The sequence below is a fragment of the Cynara cardunculus genome (assembly GCF_001531365.2).
Source record: "Cynara cardunculus var. scolymus isolate 2C chromosome LG 13, CcrdV1, whole genome shotgun sequence".
Lineage (NCBI taxonomy): Eukaryota > Viridiplantae > Streptophyta > Magnoliopsida > Asterales > Asteraceae > Cynara > Cynara cardunculus.
The window spans coordinates 14250214-14271819 of NC_037540.1; the positions used below are offsets into that span (position 1 = coordinate 14250214).

General features: G+C 36.3%; 2 protein-coding genes across 5 annotated transcripts; one reads left to right on the plus strand and one right to left on the minus strand.

Annotated features, from left to right (window-relative positions):
• LOC112525777 (altered inheritance rate of mitochondria protein 25) lies at nucleotides 1–5474 on the plus strand. Of its 2 annotated transcripts, none has more exons than XM_025136044.1 (12): nucleotides 1–183; nucleotides 777–1346; nucleotides 2043–2129; nucleotides 2613–2654; nucleotides 2737–2781; nucleotides 3755–3820; nucleotides 3922–3978; nucleotides 4097–4158; nucleotides 4233–4353; nucleotides 4871–4939; nucleotides 5014–5120; nucleotides 5201–5472. In XM_025136044.1, the coding sequence occupies exons 2-12, from the start codon at nucleotides 819–821 to the stop codon at nucleotides 5229–5231; spliced, it is 1215 nt and encodes a 404-aa protein (XP_024991812.1). In that variant the 5' UTR covers nucleotides 1–183; nucleotides 777–818; the 3' UTR covers nucleotides 5232–5472. The 2 variants fall into 2 exon arrangements, with proteins under 2 accessions (XP_024991812.1, XP_024991813.1); XM_025136045.1 differs by having other exon boundaries at nucleotides 16–183; nucleotides 843–1346; nucleotides 5201–5474.
• A 441-nt stretch (nucleotides 5475–5915) lies between these two features.
• Nucleotides 5916–20860, minus strand: LOC112524132 (protein EXPORTIN 1A-like). Of its 3 annotated transcripts, XM_025133797.1 has the most exons (32): nucleotides 20610–20860; nucleotides 18881–18997; nucleotides 17905–17997; nucleotides 17736–17807; nucleotides 17537–17644; nucleotides 17371–17453; nucleotides 16328–16466; nucleotides 16147–16215; nucleotides 15976–16053; nucleotides 15768–15830; nucleotides 15633–15677; nucleotides 13888–13995; nucleotides 13529–13627; nucleotides 12639–12842; nucleotides 12303–12362; nucleotides 11578–11688; nucleotides 11342–11439; nucleotides 11030–11138; nucleotides 10483–10548; nucleotides 10278–10376; nucleotides 10089–10169; nucleotides 9896–9985; nucleotides 8302–8387; nucleotides 8093–8173; nucleotides 7840–8022; nucleotides 7512–7578; nucleotides 7276–7386; nucleotides 6993–7100; nucleotides 6766–6903; nucleotides 6552–6689; nucleotides 6370–6474; nucleotides 5916–6283 (listed from the first exon to the last, which is right to left on the minus strand). In XM_025133797.1, the coding sequence occupies exons 1-32, from the start codon at nucleotides 20706–20708 to the stop codon at nucleotides 6161–6163; spliced, it is 3231 nt and encodes a 1076-aa protein (XP_024989565.1). In that variant the 5' UTR covers nucleotides 20709–20860; the 3' UTR covers nucleotides 5916–6160. The 3 variants fall into 3 exon arrangements, with proteins under 3 accessions (XP_024989565.1, XP_024989566.1, XP_024989567.1); XM_025133798.1 differs by lacking the exon at nucleotides 15768–15830; XM_025133799.1 differs by lacking the exon at nucleotides 5916–6283 and having other exon boundaries at nucleotides 6375–6487.
• Between the last annotated feature and the right edge of the window lie 746 nt (nucleotides 20861–21606).

The following is a 21606-nucleotide window of genomic DNA, read 5'->3' on the forward strand; positions in this document are numbered from 1 at the left end:
GATAATTGTATTGTCTAACGAAAAAACAACCCTGAATATTTCCCATTAAAACCCTCTGTGTTCCGACCTGAAGTTGAGGAGCGTCGGCGTCTACATCCGATCTTCGCCTGTGACCATTGACGAAGGAGTTGCCTCTCTTTCCTTCTTTATCGGCTCAGCGTCGCAACCAATTTGATTGATTAGGTTTTTCTTCATCATCTATTGCCACTGATATATAGTCTCAAGCTACGTATTTACTGCTGCACTTTGAGTCTTATTAACTGAGAATACATGAATTTTGTTGTTCCATTTTTATGCCGGATAAGTTCCATTTCAGGAAAAAGCGGCGGCATTCTAGAAAGTCAAAACCTTTTCATTTCCTATGCACGATTTCACTGCCTTTTCTTTTCCTTGCTTCAAGAACTTAAATTTGATGGTTCTTATACAAAGTATATATGATTCCAGTCGATGCGTCTCAATTTCACATAAGCGGATCCCTGGATGATCCCAACTCACAATACAAGAAAACCCATTGTTTAATGATGTATCTCTCTTCCATGACTTTGTGTGTAAATTTTCTCACGCTTATAGAATGTTTAAGAATGTATGTTGTGTATCTGTATGTGTTTGCAATGAACATAGTAAAGAAAAAGATGAGTTTCTGAAGTGTTCCTTTCGGCGTGTAATGACATATTGTATGAATATCACTTGGAATGAATCTATGAACTCATATATTTCTTGGATGTGTGAGGATATGATATCTTGTGGTCTAAACTGCAACTTTTGCTTTCACACAGAATTGAATGGGGACTTGTTAAGTTGTTACAAATTGGTTGACAATGAATTGGAACAAAAATTTGCAGCGTGTCACTCGGTTGCCCAAAGTCATTAGAGCTATAACCAAAGGCAGTTCACCCAACAATCAACAAAATGCTGTTCTTGCTGATAAGTTCCTGTCGTTCAAGAAAGCTGGTTTGGCTAAAGGGGATATTGCTCTTGGTGAAAATTTGGTTTCAGAAAGAAAATTGTATTGGAGGTCGTATGGGCTCTATGTTTCTGGAGCAAGTTCATGTTGGCCAAAAAAAGATCCTGTGAACTTACCTTGGAATTTTGAGCATGCAATACACAATGATTCCAACTTGAATAGAGATTTTCTAGTACAGCTGTGGGTTGCAGATGGTAAAATGAAAAAGACCCTTGAAAGAAGAAAACAAAATTTTGTTGAGCATACAAGCAAAGACAAAGCAATTTTTGGTAGTAAACGTTTAGTCGGAAGTTACTTTTCTGGTGGCTCTATAACCACAAATGGACCTTATGATTCCAGACAATCTGCCACAGAGCCTCTAGAGTCTGCATCCCCGGAAGAGGTGAGTTAAAAGGAATTTAAGTATCATGGTTAAGGTATTCCTTTACAAAATTTTCCAATTAAGTTCTGATAAAAATTTATTCTCTACTAAGATAAGGACAGAAATGCATAATTTAGGAATGCCTTAAGCTCAGGACAGTTCACATGATGAGTCCAAGGAAACAATTGTACTTTATGCTCACAACTCTTGTCACAATACAACCCCTCAATAGGATTTACAATCAATATAAAAGTTGGCACTGAACTTTGTAATTGGGGATGTTGTTACTAGAAATACCATCCCTGACTTGTCTCATGGTGGAGATAAAGTTCAGTAATATGTCCAATCATTGAATTTTAATGTGTTTTGTGCATATATTTCATTTTGGGATGAGCGGGACATGTAGCATGAAGTGAAGCAACGAGAACGGGAGAGGGTGAAATAATGCTCTGCACCAAAAATCATTTATTAGTCTCAAACAATAAGAGATAGAAGAGAGAATATAATGTAGTATAATAGGGGGAAAAGTAAACAGTGTTTAAGAATGATTTACCAACTGAAATAGTAAGGAATGTTTATGACTTATGAGTTCATTTTATGTTTTAAAAGATGAGAAAAACTGGAAGCTGCTGATAATCTCTGAATTATGTTGTCGTAACCATAATTGATTGTAATCTAATGAAGAAAAAAGGGTGTTCACTTGTTGATTCCTTCCAGGCTTGGATCGCGCCTCTTCTTTCAAGATCTAATCTGCTTATTACTAGAGACATAGAATGGGCTAATCTCACACTTGGCTTTGAACAGGTAAAATCTGAGACCCTCCTATCACCGGTGATTCAAAGTTGAAACACATTTTGCCTGTTTGTTATTTTCACTTTATTTTCGTCGATTAACACTTTCTATGTCAAAAAAGGGCTCTGTTATATTATTCTACTTTTTTGTTACTATTGGGATATCAATGAGAATGTTACTCGTTGGCTAAAAGCAGGCTGGGTTAAATAACCACAAGCTCGAAAGGCTTATGTGACCAGAGAGTCGTGTTGAACGTTTGTGATTTGGCATTGTTGCTCCATTTGTCTTCTCCCACTTAACTTGTCCACTTGCTTGAGTTCGTTGTCGAGAATTGATGTTTTGTGATTTTCTATTTCTTTTCTGCATTTTATCAGATCTGTTATCAAATGAAATAGTTATTTTGCATCTGTTTTTTATAGTACTCTTGGCAATCTTTCCCTCCTTGAATAGGCTCCCATATGTATTTACAATGTACAATATTTTTTTGGATTATAGGAGAACAGATATGCAATTGTTGATGTCAGCAACCCACATGAGGTATGTTTTATATCCATTTTTGTCTTTAAACCTTGATGCATGTAAAATAAACTTAAGTTCATGTATTTTATTTTCCTTTCAGCCGGCAGGTTTCATTCGTGAGCAGAGCAATGTCATTTTCAGACAGGTACATCAAGTTATCAAGATACACAGTTTTAATTTTCCATCCAGGGCCTGCTTCCAATATTTGGAAGTTACTAGAGCATGGGTTGGGGACTTCACTCTACTTACTTTATTAGAGAAACATAGGATTCTTCATCATGTTAGCTTGCCTCAGCTTTTCTTTCTTATATACCTACTCAGTATGAATGAACACCTAAGCCTCCTCATTTACTGATTGGCTAAATACAAAGAGATATCAAAATTAGATCATAGGGGTCTTGTTACTCTGCCGTCCTCTTCCCCTACTTTTCATTGAACTTTTTCAATTTAATATTGTTAAATTTAGTTGGGGATTGTCTTCCAAATACTAACATAATATCTGCAAACAATTGGGTATCAGACTTGGGTCTATTAGGATCTTAATTCCAATGTTGTCATTTGATATTTAAAAGTGTAATGTGTAATTAAGTTGGTGCTTAAATTTCACTAATTACAAAAATGGAACAAAAAAGAAGGAAAAGACAAGGCAGACAGACAAGTTGCAGCAGTGAGTTTTATAAGCCAAACACATATGCATTTTCTCTGTTTCCTATGTCTTGTGCTCTATACTTTTGGGGATTGCTAACTTATATGTAATTTGGCTGGCTTTTGCCGGACCAAAGTGTTATTGGTGATTGGACCTACCCAAAAGGTCAGTAAATAGTAGATGATACAAGTTGAGGTGCCATCTTGTGAGCACAATAGGTATTATATGAAGACAAATGGTCATCGTTAAGTTGATTATGCAAGTTGCAATTTTATGTTATATAGTCATCCAGAGGTTATTTTATGTTGTTCAACAAGTTGCAGTAAACTTGGTGTAGTATCCACACCTCTGAGGTTTAGGAATCTAAAACTTTGCTTAGATTGTATTTTGTTTGTAAACCAGGGATTCTTTTATGTTATTTTTTGGCTCATCCAAATATGATCATTTGACGTTTCTCGTACTGCCTTTCCAGTTGCTTCGTTCAAGACGGCCGTTTGTTGCTTCTATAACTGATGGCAACGGAAACGAGCTGTTTAGGGTAACACTTCTGGACATATATTTGCTTAGCTATGTTGTATGATTTTATCGGCATTACTGCCTTGATGATTAATGTACTGCACCTCCACTGCGTACTTGTAGGTTCGAAGGCCCTTTTGGTGGATAACCAGCTCAATCTATGCAGAAATAGGTGGAAAGGTATGCCAAATCAACATATATATATATATATATATATATATATTGAGATACAATTTTAGTTGTATGTAAAACTTGTTGAATTGTTATAGTACTTGATTGCCAACTTTAAATTCTCCAGGAAATTGGGGTGGTTCATAGAAGATGGCATCTCTGGAGGAGGATTTACGACTTGTACCTGGGGTAAAGTTATTTGCTTGGGGCTATATTATAAGCCTTTTGGTATCTATCTTGAAAATAATTTGGTCTCTTTGCAGCGATGAGCAGTTTGCGGTGGTTGAAAATCCTGGCCTTTGGAACTGGACATTTACTTTGAAGGGCATTAACGGTGAGGTCCTGGCTGAGATAGACCGTGACTGGAGAGGTTTTGGTTTTGAGGTCATCTTCTTATCTTTGATTAACTCAGATTATTGTTCCTTAAAATTGAGAGAATCCATATGTCCGACCCTCTGTTACTTTAGCGAGTATATAGGTTGTTCCTCTTTGTTTTCCAGATACATGCTAGACGTGGTCAACGCTATAATTCTCATTTTTTAGTAGTTCAATCGGGCAACTCTCTTTTTTAAGTTCTATGTGCTATATAATAGTGCACAACTACCAAGTGGCAAGATGAACCAATAAGCCCTGATGTCGTCATGTGTTTCAGGAGACATGTTTCATCAACGTTAATGAGTTTCACAAATATCAATTTAATTCGAATCTTGTACTTCATCTCAAAACCTAATAATTATGGTATGGTGTTTGTGTGGTGGTGATGATGGGGTTGGGTGGTCAGTCTTGAGAGGTTCTTGAGGGTCAGTCAGCAAATCAGAGGATTAAATCTTTACCCTGGTTTCACACAGTGAGTAGTCTTGCTGGTTCAAAGCATGAAATGGCTGAAACTTGTTTAATGCAGGTCCTCACTGATGCTGGTCAATATGTAATCCGATTTGATCATGACCGCATGCCAGGCCTGTCTGAAAAGGTATGGGTATATTCATTCACTTGGGCAATTTTTATTTTATCTGTGTATTATTGTGAACTATTGAGGCATTATAGGTTCAAGAATTCCACGTAGCGCGTCCACTGACGTTATCAGAGCGGGCGGTTACTGTTGCACTGGCTGTGTCTTTGGACAATGACTATTTTTCGAGACACGGAGGCTGGTAAAATATGTTCTGTTTTCTCAGTAGTGAAGACAAAAGGGTTGGCTTTTCTGACAAATCTTGAATAATTGTATTGGCAGGGGACTTCCTTTCATTGCAGTTGCTGAATGAAGTAAGTTGATATCAAAGGATCATCATACAGGATTTGCAGTTAATGCTCATACAGAAAAGTTTTGGCTTTGCTGAATGGGATCATCATACAGGATTTGCAGTCAATTGTTTCAATAAAAGTCATAAAACAATCATTTTGTGTATGTATGGTTTTTTAAGATTTTTGCCTCAGATTTCCTTCTTGTCCTGTCTTATACTTGTCTACGAAAATTAAATAAAGAGATTTACATTTTTATAATATTAAACATTTTAATAAATAATAAATGTTGAAATATCTAAATATTTCTTTTTAAGATTGTGATTTGTATTTCTACGAAATTATGAATAAAATTGTTATTGGTGTAGAATCGTACCCACCTTACATACGTTTACCAAGCACGCACTTATCAAGTCATATTACCTCACCAGATGAGTATGGTAACGACCAAGAATTTTAGCCGGTAAAAGCGAGACAAAGACGAAGAGTCTTATCCGGTAAACGGTAAACGCTTACAGAATAAATTGTTACATATGATGTCATTTTCGTGGCCTAAAATCTTAATAAGTAAATGATTGTGTTAAATTTTACTGATAAACACTTGTCAGGTAAGTATATGGTAAACGGCCCCTTAGTGTTTAATATACTGTGGTGAACGAAGAGAATACATATGATATAAAAGAAAGAAACAAGATTTGAGTGTGAAGTTTATAAAGAATATTCTGCAAAACTTTGTTGGTAGTATACATGAAACCTATTTAGATTTAGAAACCCCAATACCTCAATTTACAAATCTCAAAAACACTAGATTAGAGTCTTCTACTACTACTACTACTACTCTACACCCACCCACCCAATCAATCCATGATATGATATGATGATTTCCTCCAATAATATGATGCCCCTTTTTCATAGTAATAATTAAATTCATTAATAAATAACACACCATGATTTATGAGTCAACCATCTCATCTTGTATTTCATTGGGTGCAATTAGTCCAGGAATGCTAAGCATCCGCTGTCTCTCTCTCTCTTTCTCAGCAGCAGCTTCTTCTGCATACAGATCCTTGTTATCCTGCAATGCTCAACCACCACCATATAAACAGCTAAACTAGCAGACGTTTATTAATTCATATTTCGTTTAGACAAATCGCAACTTACCTGCGCTGAAAATTCTTTAGATTGCACCAGAAAGTCCCTTATGTGGTTCTTGAATATAGAAAGGTCCGCTCTCGACTCAAACAGTCCGTTAACAAATTTCGTTACCTGATATGATGCTCTGAATCAATGAATATGAATGAATGCCTAGCAAAAACCAAAACAAAATTCAAAATTCAAGTTACCTCCGATGCTGGAATATTGGGAAAAGAGCCAGACAGAAGCTTGATGGTGCACTCCCGAACAAATACTCCATTATTAGGATAAGGATACGGAACAGTGGATGCATCCCATAAAGGCTCCGTCAATGAACCCGACTCCACCTGAAAATAGTCGCTATATATAAATATGCAGACATAGAAAATGAGGGAGATACAAGCCAGGCTCTTGAGAAAATACCAGGCAGAATAAGTGCTGCAGTACTAAAACATGCAACTTGAAACCAGGTTTATGGAACGTGTCAGTCAAAACAGCGAATATTTCTTGCACAATCAGCACGAAGTAAGACCGGTAGAATTGATTACAGAACTCGGAACCCTGCCACATGAGAAATGAGGATTTAAAAATATGTATATATATACACAAATACAACCTGTTTAAGATCCAAAAGATCCTCAGATATCAACCTGAAAGTTCTTGAGCATCTCTAACAACAGATTAAGCCCAGTTTCAGCAATGTTTCTTTCAGTGTGTCGGAAAGCCCACATGACAGAATCCATAACAAGCTTTAATTGCTGATACATAAAGGAATATGTCAAAATTAGAATTAGAATATGGACACAAGCCTACAACATCCAAAATATTGTTCCAAACAAGCAGTTATACTTTTATAGTTGCATCGAATCAAATTACGAGTACCAAAACAAGTAAAGAGAAGGATTAATTGGATAACAAAATTCCAAGACAGACCTCAGGTGACAACAAGATTAAAGCTCTGAAACAATGTGTGGCTATGGCCCGAAGTAATGAAAAAAACTTGAGCCGGTGTTCAGGGTAGTCTTCAAAATTCTTAGTTATCATCTGTACCATGAAAACAGCTATGTCAAATATGACAAAAAGATAAAATACAGGGCCTTGTAAGTAAACTGCCTCCCTAGGGCATCCGTTAATGACCAAGTAAGATCCTTGAAACAAAACGTTCTAACCTCCAGGGTGCACTGGAAAACAGCTTCAAATATACGTGGAACATCAACTATCATTGCACCCTTGTACCTACATTTGAGGCAAAAAAAAGTAGAATAAAATAAGAAGAGTGGAAGAGAAAAGCACTTGTGAATTGCCATCAAGCATTTAAGCTTGGCGATAGTTGCCCCATCCCCTAATTGGTTATCCCTCAAGTTATCGGTTCAAATCCCCCTTCCATCTGCTATCGCTAACAGAAAAGAGAGACAAACATGCAAATACTATATAATAGCTGTGTCACAAGACTGATCAGATGAGGCAAACTATGAATGTTGCCAACCAAGAACATACTTGTTAATAATTGTGGCGAAAAGAGACAAAACTTCTGATTCTCGAGCATCAGGCAAATTCCGAGCATAATCAGCAAGCACTGGATCCATCATTGGGGGCACAAACTGCCTTCCTATTTGTGGTTGATCTTCAGCCTTATCTAGAAAAGTCTCAATGAGCTTTAACGTTTCCTTCTTCACAGACCTGTTGAGATAAACAGATTCATAAGTACGGGGATTCAACATGTTAACCCAATATTTTGTCAATAGTGTACCTCAGAAGTTTCACATAGGAAGTCCTAGAAGTGTAGGGGCCCCCTTCAGCAATTCTGGATGATATAAGCTCACTGTACATTCTGTAAGACATTAAAATTTTGGGAGACGAGTATTAGCCATATGACAAACAAACAGATAGATGTGTCAAGAGCATACGGTCTGATCTTTAAAAAAATGATCCTATCGCTAATCAGATTGTGGAACATACTTGTAGACATTAAGCATGTCCAAAAAGATGAGGGTTATTTGAGATAAAAAATGTGTTCCGAGTGCACTGGCAGCACTTGTATTTGTCTGCACACAACAAAGATTGCATTAATACCAAACAGCAAACAAGAACAAACACTACAAAAAATTACAGAAATCTCATCACGGGTATGACTTTCAGTTCATATATTTAGATGCTCAAACACCTTGTGTACCACAGGAAGAAAATGAAAACAAAAAGAAACAAATGATCACAAGGTCTACATCTGTTGTACATCATCTATCAAAAAAAAAAAAAAAAACATTACAAAAGATAGTAAACCAAGTGCTGAACCAAACAGATTCTAGGTGATCAAGTTAACAACAAAATATTAACACATTGTACGATCACCAACTACATTATCCCTATAATCAGGACTTAACCACAAGCTAAAAAAACAAAACTTAAGGCTGACCGATACTCGGTCATTCACTAAATTGCAACATTCATACAAAGTCTACTTATCACATGCTAGATAAATGCTTTCCATCTTGTTTTATAGATATTTCTTCAACTATACTTTGCTTCTCTTTAATCAGAGCCATTAAGCAACAAACCAACAAAAGAGAAACATACAAGCCCCTCTAAGGTCTACATCTCCCAACACCGTGTAAGGGGCTGTTTGGAAGCGACTTAATAGAAAGTCTGGCTTATTCAGCAAGCCATACATGACTTTTAAGACGGCTTATTAACTCGGCCAATCCGGGAAAGCTTAATTCTGACAGCCATCTATTTTCCAACACTGCCCTTCTCAAAACAACGCTCCTGAAACGATTGAAGTACTCTCCCTGGAAATGATCCTCGTTGTGGACGACCCCTGACTCCAGAACTCCTTGATGCCTCTCCGCCGCTCCTCCCTCCTCTCTGCTCAAAGAATGGAGAGAAGGGAAGTACAATAACCAGAAAGATGGACAGTAAAGATCGAAGAGAAGAAAGAGTTGGTGAAGGAACTTACAGAAGATTTTAGGGATAAATGCACAGAGGCGGAGGAATTGATGAAACGAACACAGGGATTTAAGCAAAATCAGGAGGGTAGATTAACAGTGGGAGATGGAACACTAGTTCTTCCAGTTGTAAGGTGCCCGTTGAGATCCCTAAAATGGAACTCTAGTTCTAGTGGTGTTTTAAATGGTAAAGCAGCTTCAAAGTTGTTAAAAGCAATAGTGGTGGGGTTGTTTAAATGAAGCTATGCCCGTTACATAGGGAAGGGTACTTTCGGATCTTCAATTGGAAATAAGTTCAAAATTCATACGCCAATTTGATCAGAAGATAAAAGAACCAAAACACAGACAGTAAAGGTTAAAATGGTCATCTCTGACACTCAGACAGTTTATTCAGCACGACAAACAAACAACATATTAGCTAATCCATACAGACAGCTGAATCCATGTAGGGCTTAAATCTTAATGAAAAAACAATTGAACAGCCCCTAAGTCCATTGAGCTAACTTCAACTACTGTCATGCAAAAAAATTAGAATAACATGAAAGGTCAACACCTGACTAGGATTGCCAATGAGTACCAAAGAAAATCACATGGTTAGTATGGGTGCAAACCTGCAATATATTAAGCACAGTCCTAATCACATCTTGATCCTTTAAAAAATCCACACTACCACGTGCACGTCCTATAATCTCGGTCCATTTCTGCAAAAGAAAGAACTCGTCAATCGTCATATGACACAATATTCAGGTTCTGCTCAGAACCTAGGAGTCCATAACAAAAGACATCCTTCTACAAGAATCCTGCCTGATTGGGAAGATCCATCAGCCTCTGCAAATATTCCTCCCGTTTTGATATCTCAGATTCTGCTTGAATCATATAACCAACCTACCAAAAAAATATTGCAACAAAATGTGGTAAACTATAAATAAAACTTTGGCAGATAGACCTTTGATAATACTAAAATGTTCATTGCTATCAAGTAATTAGACCTACAGATTCATAAAATGTATGTATCTGATGAGGCTCAAGGTCTTGAATGGTTGTAGGGAGGCTGGTAAGCAATTCCGAGACAAATGGCTCACTCTCTCCAACCTAGAACAACAAAAATTTACATCATCTATATCATCTTGTGTATCTAAGCTGATAGAATAGTATCAAATAATTAAGAAAACAATAAATAGATCAAAGCATATATTACCTGCACTATGACGAACTTGCGCTTGCATTTCTGTACAATTTTCAAAAATGTGTCGCAAGCCATATCCTGAAGGGATCAGAACTCAAAATTAAATCATGGTTGGAACAAATGGGAATTAGAAAACCCAAGGAGAATTCTGTCATGGTAACACTAAATACGCATGTGTTCATTGGAAGGTCCTAGATCCAAGTTCAACAAGGTTTTCTTCAATACACTTGTCAAGCCAACATGATGTTTAGGTGAACAAAAGGTACACCTTAGGTGACCAACTTCCATCATATCTCATAGTTGAGACTGTCAGTAGAAAACTAGAATATTAAGGCAGCAGGAGTCATGGACAAGAATTATTTTTTAATGAACGGCAAATAGTTACATGTTGCAATACTTTACATCATTTCCCAATCACGAAGATTCATAGCTGGACAGCATCCTAAACAATAGAGCATTACAAACTCAAATCTACACGCTACATACTAGTGGATTTCAACACTTCAGAGCACCAGGTGCAGATCTAAATATAAAATCAAGCATGAAAGTTATATATTACCTGAACCCCAGGATGTGTTTCATGCATGAACTCAAACAACTTGTTTACAACAGTTTTCAAGAACTTCCAATGGGCTCTCAGAAATCTTGGATATTGTCCAACAACATACCTGGCAGTGCACCAAAAAATAGAAAGTTAAAGTTGGTTACATATATCCATCAACCGCTGCCACAAGGGTCACTGTGGCATGCAGTGAGCAGTTGCAAAGACTCTTTAAGTGTGTTGAGTTCGCGACACAACATTATTATTTTAAGTGCAATGGCTGACTGGTAGTAATTTGGGAACTAAGTAGAAAACACCAGACAAACATACATGATATTACTTGCAATAACAGCTTTGTTGTCCTTTCCTTTAGTAATTTCACAGAGATTTAGTAGATCACGAATAACCATCACGAGAAACCTATTCTCCTGCCAGAATTTCAATATAAAAGCATATATATGATATTATGACAATATAATGCACATGAGACAGGAAATATAAGATGTTAAGTCAAAGATTAAGAACCCAGGCATCTATTGTCCATGGGACACCACAACAACGTTTACCTGATCTTCCATCATGGACCCAGATATAGATCCTATTGCCCAGCATAGTGTGTTCAAGTTGTTCCATGTCCAATCCTCGCCATTCAGCTGCTTGCTTAGTTTCTTCAGCATCTGTTATTCTCGGGGATTGGAGATATAGAAAAAGGTTACAATATTGCATTTGAAAGACAAGCATGAATTCAAAGCAAAATACATGAAGTCAACAGTGAAGGTTTCATAAAAACAAAAAATAAGCGGGATAATTGAGTGAACCACCAAAAAGTATAAAACATAAGACCATGAACTACCAGATGCAACAATACACAATTGGGAACAATAGTGGTATGTGTAGAAAAACAGAAGTTCTGATTGAATTGTCAGTGGTCAACTGAATTCGTCATCAATCTCTCAATGCAAACAAGATATAAAATTTAGATGAAAAGAAACTCTAAGAAGCTCATCCAAACTGCAAATCAATTGCATGGGGAAGGGTTAAATTGTATCATTTTAGTCCTTCGGTGTACCATGTGTGTCGCCATTCCAAAGAGTTTGAACTTACATTACAACTATAATCATCTCAGTTCAACAAAAAGCAAGAACAAGAAACCAACAGAATGAAGTACAAATAAAGCAAGTAACAACAGAACATTCTGCCATTACTGACAAGACATAGTAACAGAATCTAACCATGTATGTACGCTCTCTTTGCACAATATAGGAACAATTTAAGTTCTCAAAAACCATACCTGCTTTTCAGTGTCATCATGATCAAGATGTGACAAGTAGATCAGTGTTTCTCTCATTATCTGCGACAATAACCTTCATTTAGCCATTGAAAACAACAAGAAAAGTCCAGGCTATGAACTAACAATTAAGGTTCACATAGATGGTGACCAGTGTCACACAACTTTATCTCATGAAATAGAAGCCATTATAGAAGCAGGTATCAGAAATTTATGTCACAACCTGCTATATACAAAATGGAAGGATCCTGGCATTCAGATACATCTGAAACTCCTCATATCTATGTGCACTAATGGTTTCTTTCTATATCTTTCCCATCTAATAAGCTGGAATATTACCTTATACTGAACAAGGACATCATTGTCTTTCAAGGTTTCGCGAACAATATTCCCATTTTCATCTTCAACAATTAAAACCTCTTCAGGTTTCGCCATGCGAGATACCATAAGCAGTCTTAGTTTTGACATCGATCCAGCATATAGTTGCCGTCTTTGTATCAGTTGTGTACCAAGACCATCAGCTATACCAGGAATCATTGGAATCTAGGTATAAAAACAGAAACAAGAGACAAAGTTCACAACATCCAAGATCAGTCTCAAAAGATACATCTACTTCATAGAGTAAAAACAGTTGGTTATATGCGTGATGGGCATATCAGAACATGAAAGGCAAAAAAACAGAAAAGAAAATGCTTACTGAAAAACAATACGAGAAAAGGGCATATCACTATATCAGCATATGCAGACTGACACAAACCCACACCAAAACTTCGGTTACAGAAAGGGAAGAAGAAGGCTTCGAGCAAAAACATGATGCAATAAGCAAAGCCGACATAACTCAAGAAACTACGGAAAAGCAACAGAAAATGACTTGTTAATGAGTGCAAGCACTCTACTTATATTAGTTTTCTACTTCTCTTTTATCACAGTTATCAGTCACAAATTCTGACAAGTACTTGTGCAACAAAAAGATATACCAACAAAACTAAACCAAACAAACCCAGTAAATCCCACAAAAAGATATACCTACCAATTATACAACTGGATGGAAGGCAACACAGACAAATGAAATGGCTGTGACGAACTAACGATGTACAAAGCAGAACAATTTGACATTGTCATTTTTTGCTTGACTTATGCCTGTAGTGAAGGCTAAAGAACACAAGTACATATGAAATCAAATAGTTAAGCACATAATAGTACAAGTGACATGAGGAAACATAATCTACCTGCAGTCCCATCATGTTTGCAGTTGCAGCAGGGCTATCAAGATTGTGGTTTGCCTCGAAAAGCTCTAACACCAAGGAATTCCAATAGTCCAAGCACACCTGTTCAAACACATTGATATAAAACATAATGTATCTCTTACAATAAAGCATCCATCTTATCACTTAACAAAAGAGCAGACCTTTCTTGATTGGAGGGGTCTCCCCCTTTATATCGAAAAAAGAAGACAGACCTTATTGCAGGCAATGAAAAATCTACACTCTTCTAATGCAATATTTTATGAAGTGGCCGCCAAACAGCACCATGAGCAGAAGATTTGATATTCCGTTTGAGAAGAAAAAAGTAAAAAACTATATCATACCTTGAATACTTCTGTATCATCCACATAAGAAATGCTCAAGAGATACTCAAGGCCCATCAAGAGTGCAGCTATGTTCTCTTGTGTGGATTCCAGTACCCGGATATGAAACTGCATGCAGAGGACTATATCAGATAATAACATGTTAAATTATCACAGTTGAGCTGTCTAAGAGCATCCACCGACTGCATTTATGCCACAAAGCAAGCACAGGCACCCAGAAATTCAACCGCTTGGTATGCAAAAGAGCAATAATGCTCTGTTGTATAGACTCTAGTACACAAATACGAGATTGCAAGTTAAAATGCTACATCAGATGCCAAAATTATTACTCCCTTTATTCCAAAAATAATGCAGCACTTTTCATTTTGAATTGTTCAAAAAATGCAACATTCCCTTTCTTGGAAAGTTTCAGTCCAAATCTACTTTTTTGCCCACCAATAATCATTATTTGGTATGTAATTTTTTATTTTGGTACACTAGTTTTCATTATTTTTTTATTAATGCGCATTTTAGATTTTTAGATAATGGGTCAGTAGTAAAACATTTTTATTAAATGTGTCCGCTGTCAAACAATGCATTTCTTGGGATGGAGGGAGGAGGAATTGTCAAAGGTAGTCAGGTACCCTGTCTAACAGCACCTATGGCCGGCATCATCCAGGAAGTAAGTGTAACACCTGGCCGGTTCTACCACTATGCATCCAAAAGTTTTGCATGTCATCAGACTGGACTTACTGCAAACTTAAAAGCCCAAAAAAAAAAAAACTGAAGGACCCATAAAAGCTAACCACTTATATGCACCAATCTTTCATCCCAAATTAGTAGGGGTAGACCAAAAACAAGAAACGGGTAGAAATTGTAACGAGGTAAAAACTGTAGAATCCCTCCATGCTAACCCATTTAAGGCAACCTCATGTCATTCACCCCAATCAAGTAAAGCTTCCTTAAAAACATTTACCCTCTTTCTTAAACTCCACACTTCCCCCACCCCTCCCCATCTCCTCGGTACTGATCTCCATCCTTGCCAATTAAATAAGTTACCAAATCTTTAGCAAGTATAGTTGTTAGTCAATGTACACCACGCCATGAGAGGAGGCTTCCCCAATGTTGCGGCATTTTCCAGTTTCTCCCTCGCTTTATAGAGTTGCAATCAAATTCATATGGGGATTAGCCAATTACTGATTTATCGCCCTTTTGTCATGACTTGCTTCTAGAGTTGAATAATTCCATAGAGGGCTTCCTTCTCATTCCAATGCAGGATGTAGAGAAGGTGACAAGGTCACCTATTTTCCCATGTCAACAACAAATTCAAGCTTCTGTTCAGTTTTAGAAGAATGTAGCAGAGGCTCATTTAGGTATCCAAGCTTCTATTTTATTTTAAAAAAAAAGTGGCAGAGTCATACTTAAGGGGGTGTTCAGTTAGAGGTTAAAATGAGAGCATCCCCAACAGGTATGCTATATTTTCCCAAATCAGCAAAATCTCCAAAAAGTTTATAACCGTTGGAGCAAACTTTTCCCAAATCACCCATGGAAGGGCCGCAGCCACTCAACTGTTCACAAAATTTCTAAAATAGCATAGCTGTTGGAGATGCCCTGAAAATTCATTTCCATTTTCATTACCTGTCATTTTCTTTTTCTTTTTCTTTTTCATTTTCATTTTCATTCCCATTTTTATTGCCTAGCCTGAACCAAACAGCACCCAAGTATTACTTACACGGAGAAAATTTTGCCCCAAAACAGAAACTTGCCTTGTAAAATGAAGTGAAAAACAATGCCAGATTCTGAATAAATGCCTGAAAACAGGAAAAGAACAAAAATTATGAGTCAAAGTTTGTTCACGTCCATAAGCTTAAACATGACATTTACTTCATCCCCGCAATCACCTGCTCCTCACTAGAGCCATTTGCATATGCATCCGGTATATTTGTACTAGTTGGAAGAACGGACTACAATAAACAAGCATACAATAGAAAGAACTCAATAAGAGAAAAGCACAAAGATGAAACAAGACAGAGCATAAAAGTTTACAGGCTTAACTCAGCTCCAAAAGACTCGCTAACACATTGATTCGATAATGAAATTCTCACATACCTGCAACTGGACCATGAATATGTTATACATTTTAACATATTGCAAGTTGTAGAAATCTCCAAAATTCAGGGCTGCAACCTGTGCCAATGAATGCACTAAAAAAATAAGATAGTTGCATTCTTTATCAGAGAGGCTATGTATACTCTTCCAAGTGCCCCAAATAAGCATTACCTCCGTCAAGCACTGAAGAGTCAGATTACGATAAGATGGCACAGGAAAAAATTTAAGGAGCGTCTCCAACTGTAATATAGTGTAGCATTGGTTGCAATTTCATGAGCAATGCACCAAGAAAAATGTTAATGGAATCATAGTTTCCATGAGGAACTTAACAACCCAGGAAGGAAATACAAACCAGTGGGGATTCAAAAATATAGCCCAAAGGAATCCACGAAAGGAAAGCATGTAATGTGGCCAGCGTAGCCCTGATCAGCTCTGTTCTTTGAGATGCCGATAGTACATATAAGCATAATTCATGAATGAGTTGAAACTCGCTGTTAACAACCATAAAAAAACGAGCACATTTTAGTTAAGATTAGATATAAACAACTAAAAATAGAAATAGTCCTCCACCCAATCAAATCGTCTCCAAGAACATATGACAACTGAGCAACAGCAAACAACAAATTACAGAAGATGGCATTTGGTCGATGCACATTCCATGCTGAGTCTAAAATAAAGCAACCCAAAAGGCATGCGTCCAAGCAACAAATTATTTGCTGCCTACACTAAAGCACGTATGATATCAACTCCCCCGTATCATAGAAGAATCTGGAAAGTATTTTTGAACTTATGTGGCTATGAGTTATTTGATAAAGTAACATATTAGTAACTTTAATGGTAAAACCAAAAACAGAAACCAACTACTAAACCAATTTTCTTTTTAACTACGATATATTGAATATGCCAAGAAAAAAGAACAAAAACATTACAGGAAACAGAAATCTAAAGCCAAGTCTAACATAAATCAGCACACACATATCACCTCAAGCAACAAACCGATTCCCACAACCACTCTCAATCAGAAATCAACTTTGATTTTAGCACCCAACAATTTAGCAGTTCCCATGCGATGAATTGCAGCTACTTAAGAAGTACTAAATAAATGATCCACAACACTCATCACAAGTCCAAAGTTAACCATGACAATTCAAAATAGCAAAAATCTGCATCGGATATACGGTGGGAAGCTTTAAAAGATACTTCACCAAGAAGCGTAAGAGCCACCTAGAAAAAAGGTCAAAGATAACATGTATCTCACAAACTAGAGGAAATTTTTTCTTCTCTCTTATCAGCAGACAAAGCTATAACATTGGCAAATAGGTATCTCAGAAACTAACGGAAGTTCCAGCAAGGAGAGTCAGGAGTAGAACAGAACTTATAAAAGATCGCAGTTACCTGTTCAGAGATTGCTTAAGCTCCTTGATCTTCTGTTGAGTCATTTCACCCCTTGAGAAATCAAATACCTCTTCACTTAAAAGCTGGAAAGAAACAATCAATATTTAGACCACATATGCTAGAATAAAGCAATAAGACTCAAGGAGTGGGGATATATCAAACATACTTTCAGTATCGCCATGCAGTTCTCACAAATTGTTTCACTAGTTTTTGCTGCCGCAACCAGGTCAGGGATGAAGCTCCGCCACCTAGCTGGCCACTCATGCTTCAAAATCTGCATACCAATTACAGGTCATTTCATCCTAGTTTCCAATGGAAAATTTTTAAATAGCAACAACATACAAGGAAAGAAAACAACAGCTCACCTGAACTAGTATAATGTTAAGTTTGTTAACATACAACCGTTCTTGGCGGAAAGAACCCTCGTTACTTGAAAGCTAAATACAGGACAAGTTAATTTATTTTCAAATTAGTCAAACATAACACAAGAACTTAAGAAGGATCTCAGAAAGCATTAGCTACGGCAATCCATACCTTTACTATAACATCAGATATGTAATTTTTCATCCCATCCCGTTGTTCAACAGGCAACACATTCCATCTATACTTAATAACACCCTCAAGAACCTGTAGAAAATAAGACCAGTAAATTCTGTCTGTCATCATAACTATAAATTGAAGAATACATTTGAAGTAACATGCATTATCCATGATCACAAGCAACTACCTTTTGGGGGGTACACTTAACTTTCACACATTTTAATTACTGAAATGGTTCCCTTTGGAATGCCACTAATTCTCTAATTGTAAGGAATATTACCCCTCCTGAATTTTACACCAACCAAAATCATGAAAGTGTATGAGCATGTTGCCAAAATTGGAATGCAGATCTGTAGCCTATGGTTGCACTCTGAATTACTCCCTCCCCCCCAGTATAAGTTTCCACATTTCTATTTTTGTTTGTCCAGAAATAAGTGTCCACTTTCAAAAGTAAATAACCAAATTCTCAAATTTACCCTTAGTTAATGCACAAATATTTAAGAGATGTGAAGAAAGATAAATTAAATACGGGTAAACATGTCATTTGGTTAACAAAAAGTGTAATAGTTATGCATGTATAAAACTGTGTGTCATTTCAATTGTGGAACTTATTTTGGGACGGAGGGAGTACATAATGTTTAAAAAACAAAACAATTGAGTGGAAACCAAAGTTCATAATTGAAGACGATTTAACTGCATCATAGGTATATTAACTGCATCAGAGCTTGATGTATACATTACTAGCAAAAGTATAACATGTATATTTACAAAAACTTGGGGATTTAGAAAGCATCATTATCTAGTTTCTATTCACTAATTCTTTAGAGCTCAAGATGCAACCCAAACCTAAATTTTACAACATGCATAAGGCCACAGAAGCGAAAAAAGATCATATTCACTTTGAACATGTGAACACTTGTAATACAGACAACTGTTTAACTAGCAGATCACAAAATATAGAAATAGTGACCTGTAAAGCAAAGAACTTGGTGTTCAAGCTCTGTGCACTGGACAGAATGTGAACCACTTGAAGCCACATATCTGGATTGTTTTGCAACTCCCTCAATATATGATCAGCAGCAGTCCTCTGTATTATTAACATATATACATAAGAAACAAAATGAGAATAAATTCAACAGTGTGTGATCAACTAGGAGAATAAGACATCAGAAATGAGATAAAATCAGATAGACCTATTATTTTAATGCACATTCCTCCATTTCTGTTACGGCCTAACCAAATAAATACCAATTTCTTTCTTAGTATATTCCAATTATCCATATGCAAGCAGTTGCTTACATCCTGATGAAGAGCCTTAACTAACTTTATAAGAGCTCGATGCATGCCAAGTATCAATTACATGAAAGGGGTAGCATAGGTGTCCATATTCTCTTCCAAGTGGTAGTTCTAGTTGAACTGAAACACAGTTAATTTGTATTGCCTTCTCAGTTCTCTGCAAACAAGGAAGAGGCGAGGCTCAAGCCCCCGTGCCTCCAACATGCAATATATGATTCATTAACATCATGGACCCATCTATGTTTCATGGGAAGCCAGCTGATGTCAATTTGTAGTAGAACCTTCTACCCACCCTTAAGACTGGTAATGGATCATCATATTCAATGGTTATTATTCCCTATTTAACATATATTAGAATTTCTGGCATCAGGGTAAATTCCCCTTTCATGACACCAAAAGTAGCTGATTTCTCATTTTAATAAAAACTAGTACAAGTTTTCTAAGTATTTGTTATGCTTGCAGCTTTGCTCCTTACAATCCTACAATTACGCTCTTCTTAAAGGCTTTCAACATTTTTATTCTGTATCTATACTAGCATATTTGAAATTTTTATGAGTTCTTATGAATTAGTCTGCACGTTCACTCCAGATATCGACTGTCTTTGTTTGATGCAGAGCAGCATGTAACCAAGAGAACGCAAGCCCTTCCTCAAGACTGGTACATGCCTACCAACTAAAGCAGTTAATAAAGTGACTCAACCATAGAGAACTTCAGATCACCACATGAACAAGCCTACATATTAGCAAATATCTAGGTTTGTTCATATATTTTCTGGCTTAAGTCCAGCTCCCTAAGTAAGAAAATACATGTTTCTCATTGCAACTAAGGAGATATGAAAGTTAAAATTCAAGTCATTTACTCAAATAACATGAAAAAACCTAGATATTAGCAACAAGCCGACCTAACCAAAAGCTTGTATTCAATGGCCATTGTAGATTTTTTTAATTTGCTATACAACCAGATGTCATCAGTAATTTCAATTGGTACTACTTGAAGGAGTGTAAACTTTTATATATCAACCCCATAAATAATATCCAAGCGTTAAAAAGGATGCAAGAGTATTTAACAATGACGAGACATGCAGAAACAATATAAACGTTAAGTTTGTGCCGAATTGGGGCATTTGCTACTGTCACCACCGCAATTAGGTGTTAAGTTTTGTCTTAAGCACTTCCTACGATCTATCCTTGATGCAAAAACGTGAACGAGGTGTACTTATCTGCACTCTAATGGAAGAAATAATGTGCAAACATCACCAAAAGGTCCATTCACGAGTTAAAGTAGAATGTATGTTGGTCAAACAATAAGCAATTTAACCCCAAAAACAACAAAAACCTAATAAAATTAGTTTGCTTGCATCACATTCCTCCTCCATGGATATAAAGTAAGAAATTGCGGCAAACCTCGTCTTTAGATCCGGTGCCATAGAAGGCAGCAACGGTAGCATCAAGTAAGGCAACATCAATCGGCTGACTTAAATCCCTAAGCTTCTCCGCCGCCATCGCAGAGAAATTAAGAAGTAAAACCCTAGATGAAAGCGTGGGGTTGCAGTTGACCAGAAAAACCCTGTTGAATGAAGCAGTGTACGGACGAAAACCCTAGAGGGGGGAAAAGCAGGACGACGGTATATACAGATTCTGGAACTAAGAGATATATATAAGTCGTAAATATATATATATAAAGACAGCTTCAAAATGAAGCAGAAAGAGAGACTTTGAAACCAACCCCTTCCCTCCTCTTTTTTACGCCACCGGCGACTGTCTTTGTGTCCTTTTGTTTTTCCATTACCAAAACAATATCTTTAGCATTTATAAAACTGTTAAAATTTATTTTTTATACATTAATTATTATTTATTGATGTATATTATTTAAAATGTAAGATTATAAGTAATTTTACATAGGTACTAATAACTTACTAGAAGCGTACTCACGCAATACAGCGAGATACATCGTGATTTTAATATTTCATTTTATTTTTTATCTCAGTCGATATTATAATATGGTTTTATGTAATTATGAGAAAGCGATGATGTTTTTATTTTTGAATAAAATATATGTTTGAAGATATCATAAAAATTTGACAAAAATATATCCATATTAGTATCAAATTAACTATTTGAAATTCTTTATTTTTTGTGTAATTTTTTTAATTCAGTTTTTTTATAATTTAATTTATGTACAATAACGAAGTAATTTATATTTGGTTTAATAATATAGTTTATTTATAAAGATAATAATTATTTATTTTGTTGGAACTCGATAATTATTCTAATTATATTTTAGATTTTTTATATTTTAAAATGAGATGTTCATTTTCTATTTGATTATGTTTATCCGCAGTTATTTATATGAATTCAAACATCGAACTTATGCATAATTACTTATAATCTTGAATTTTAA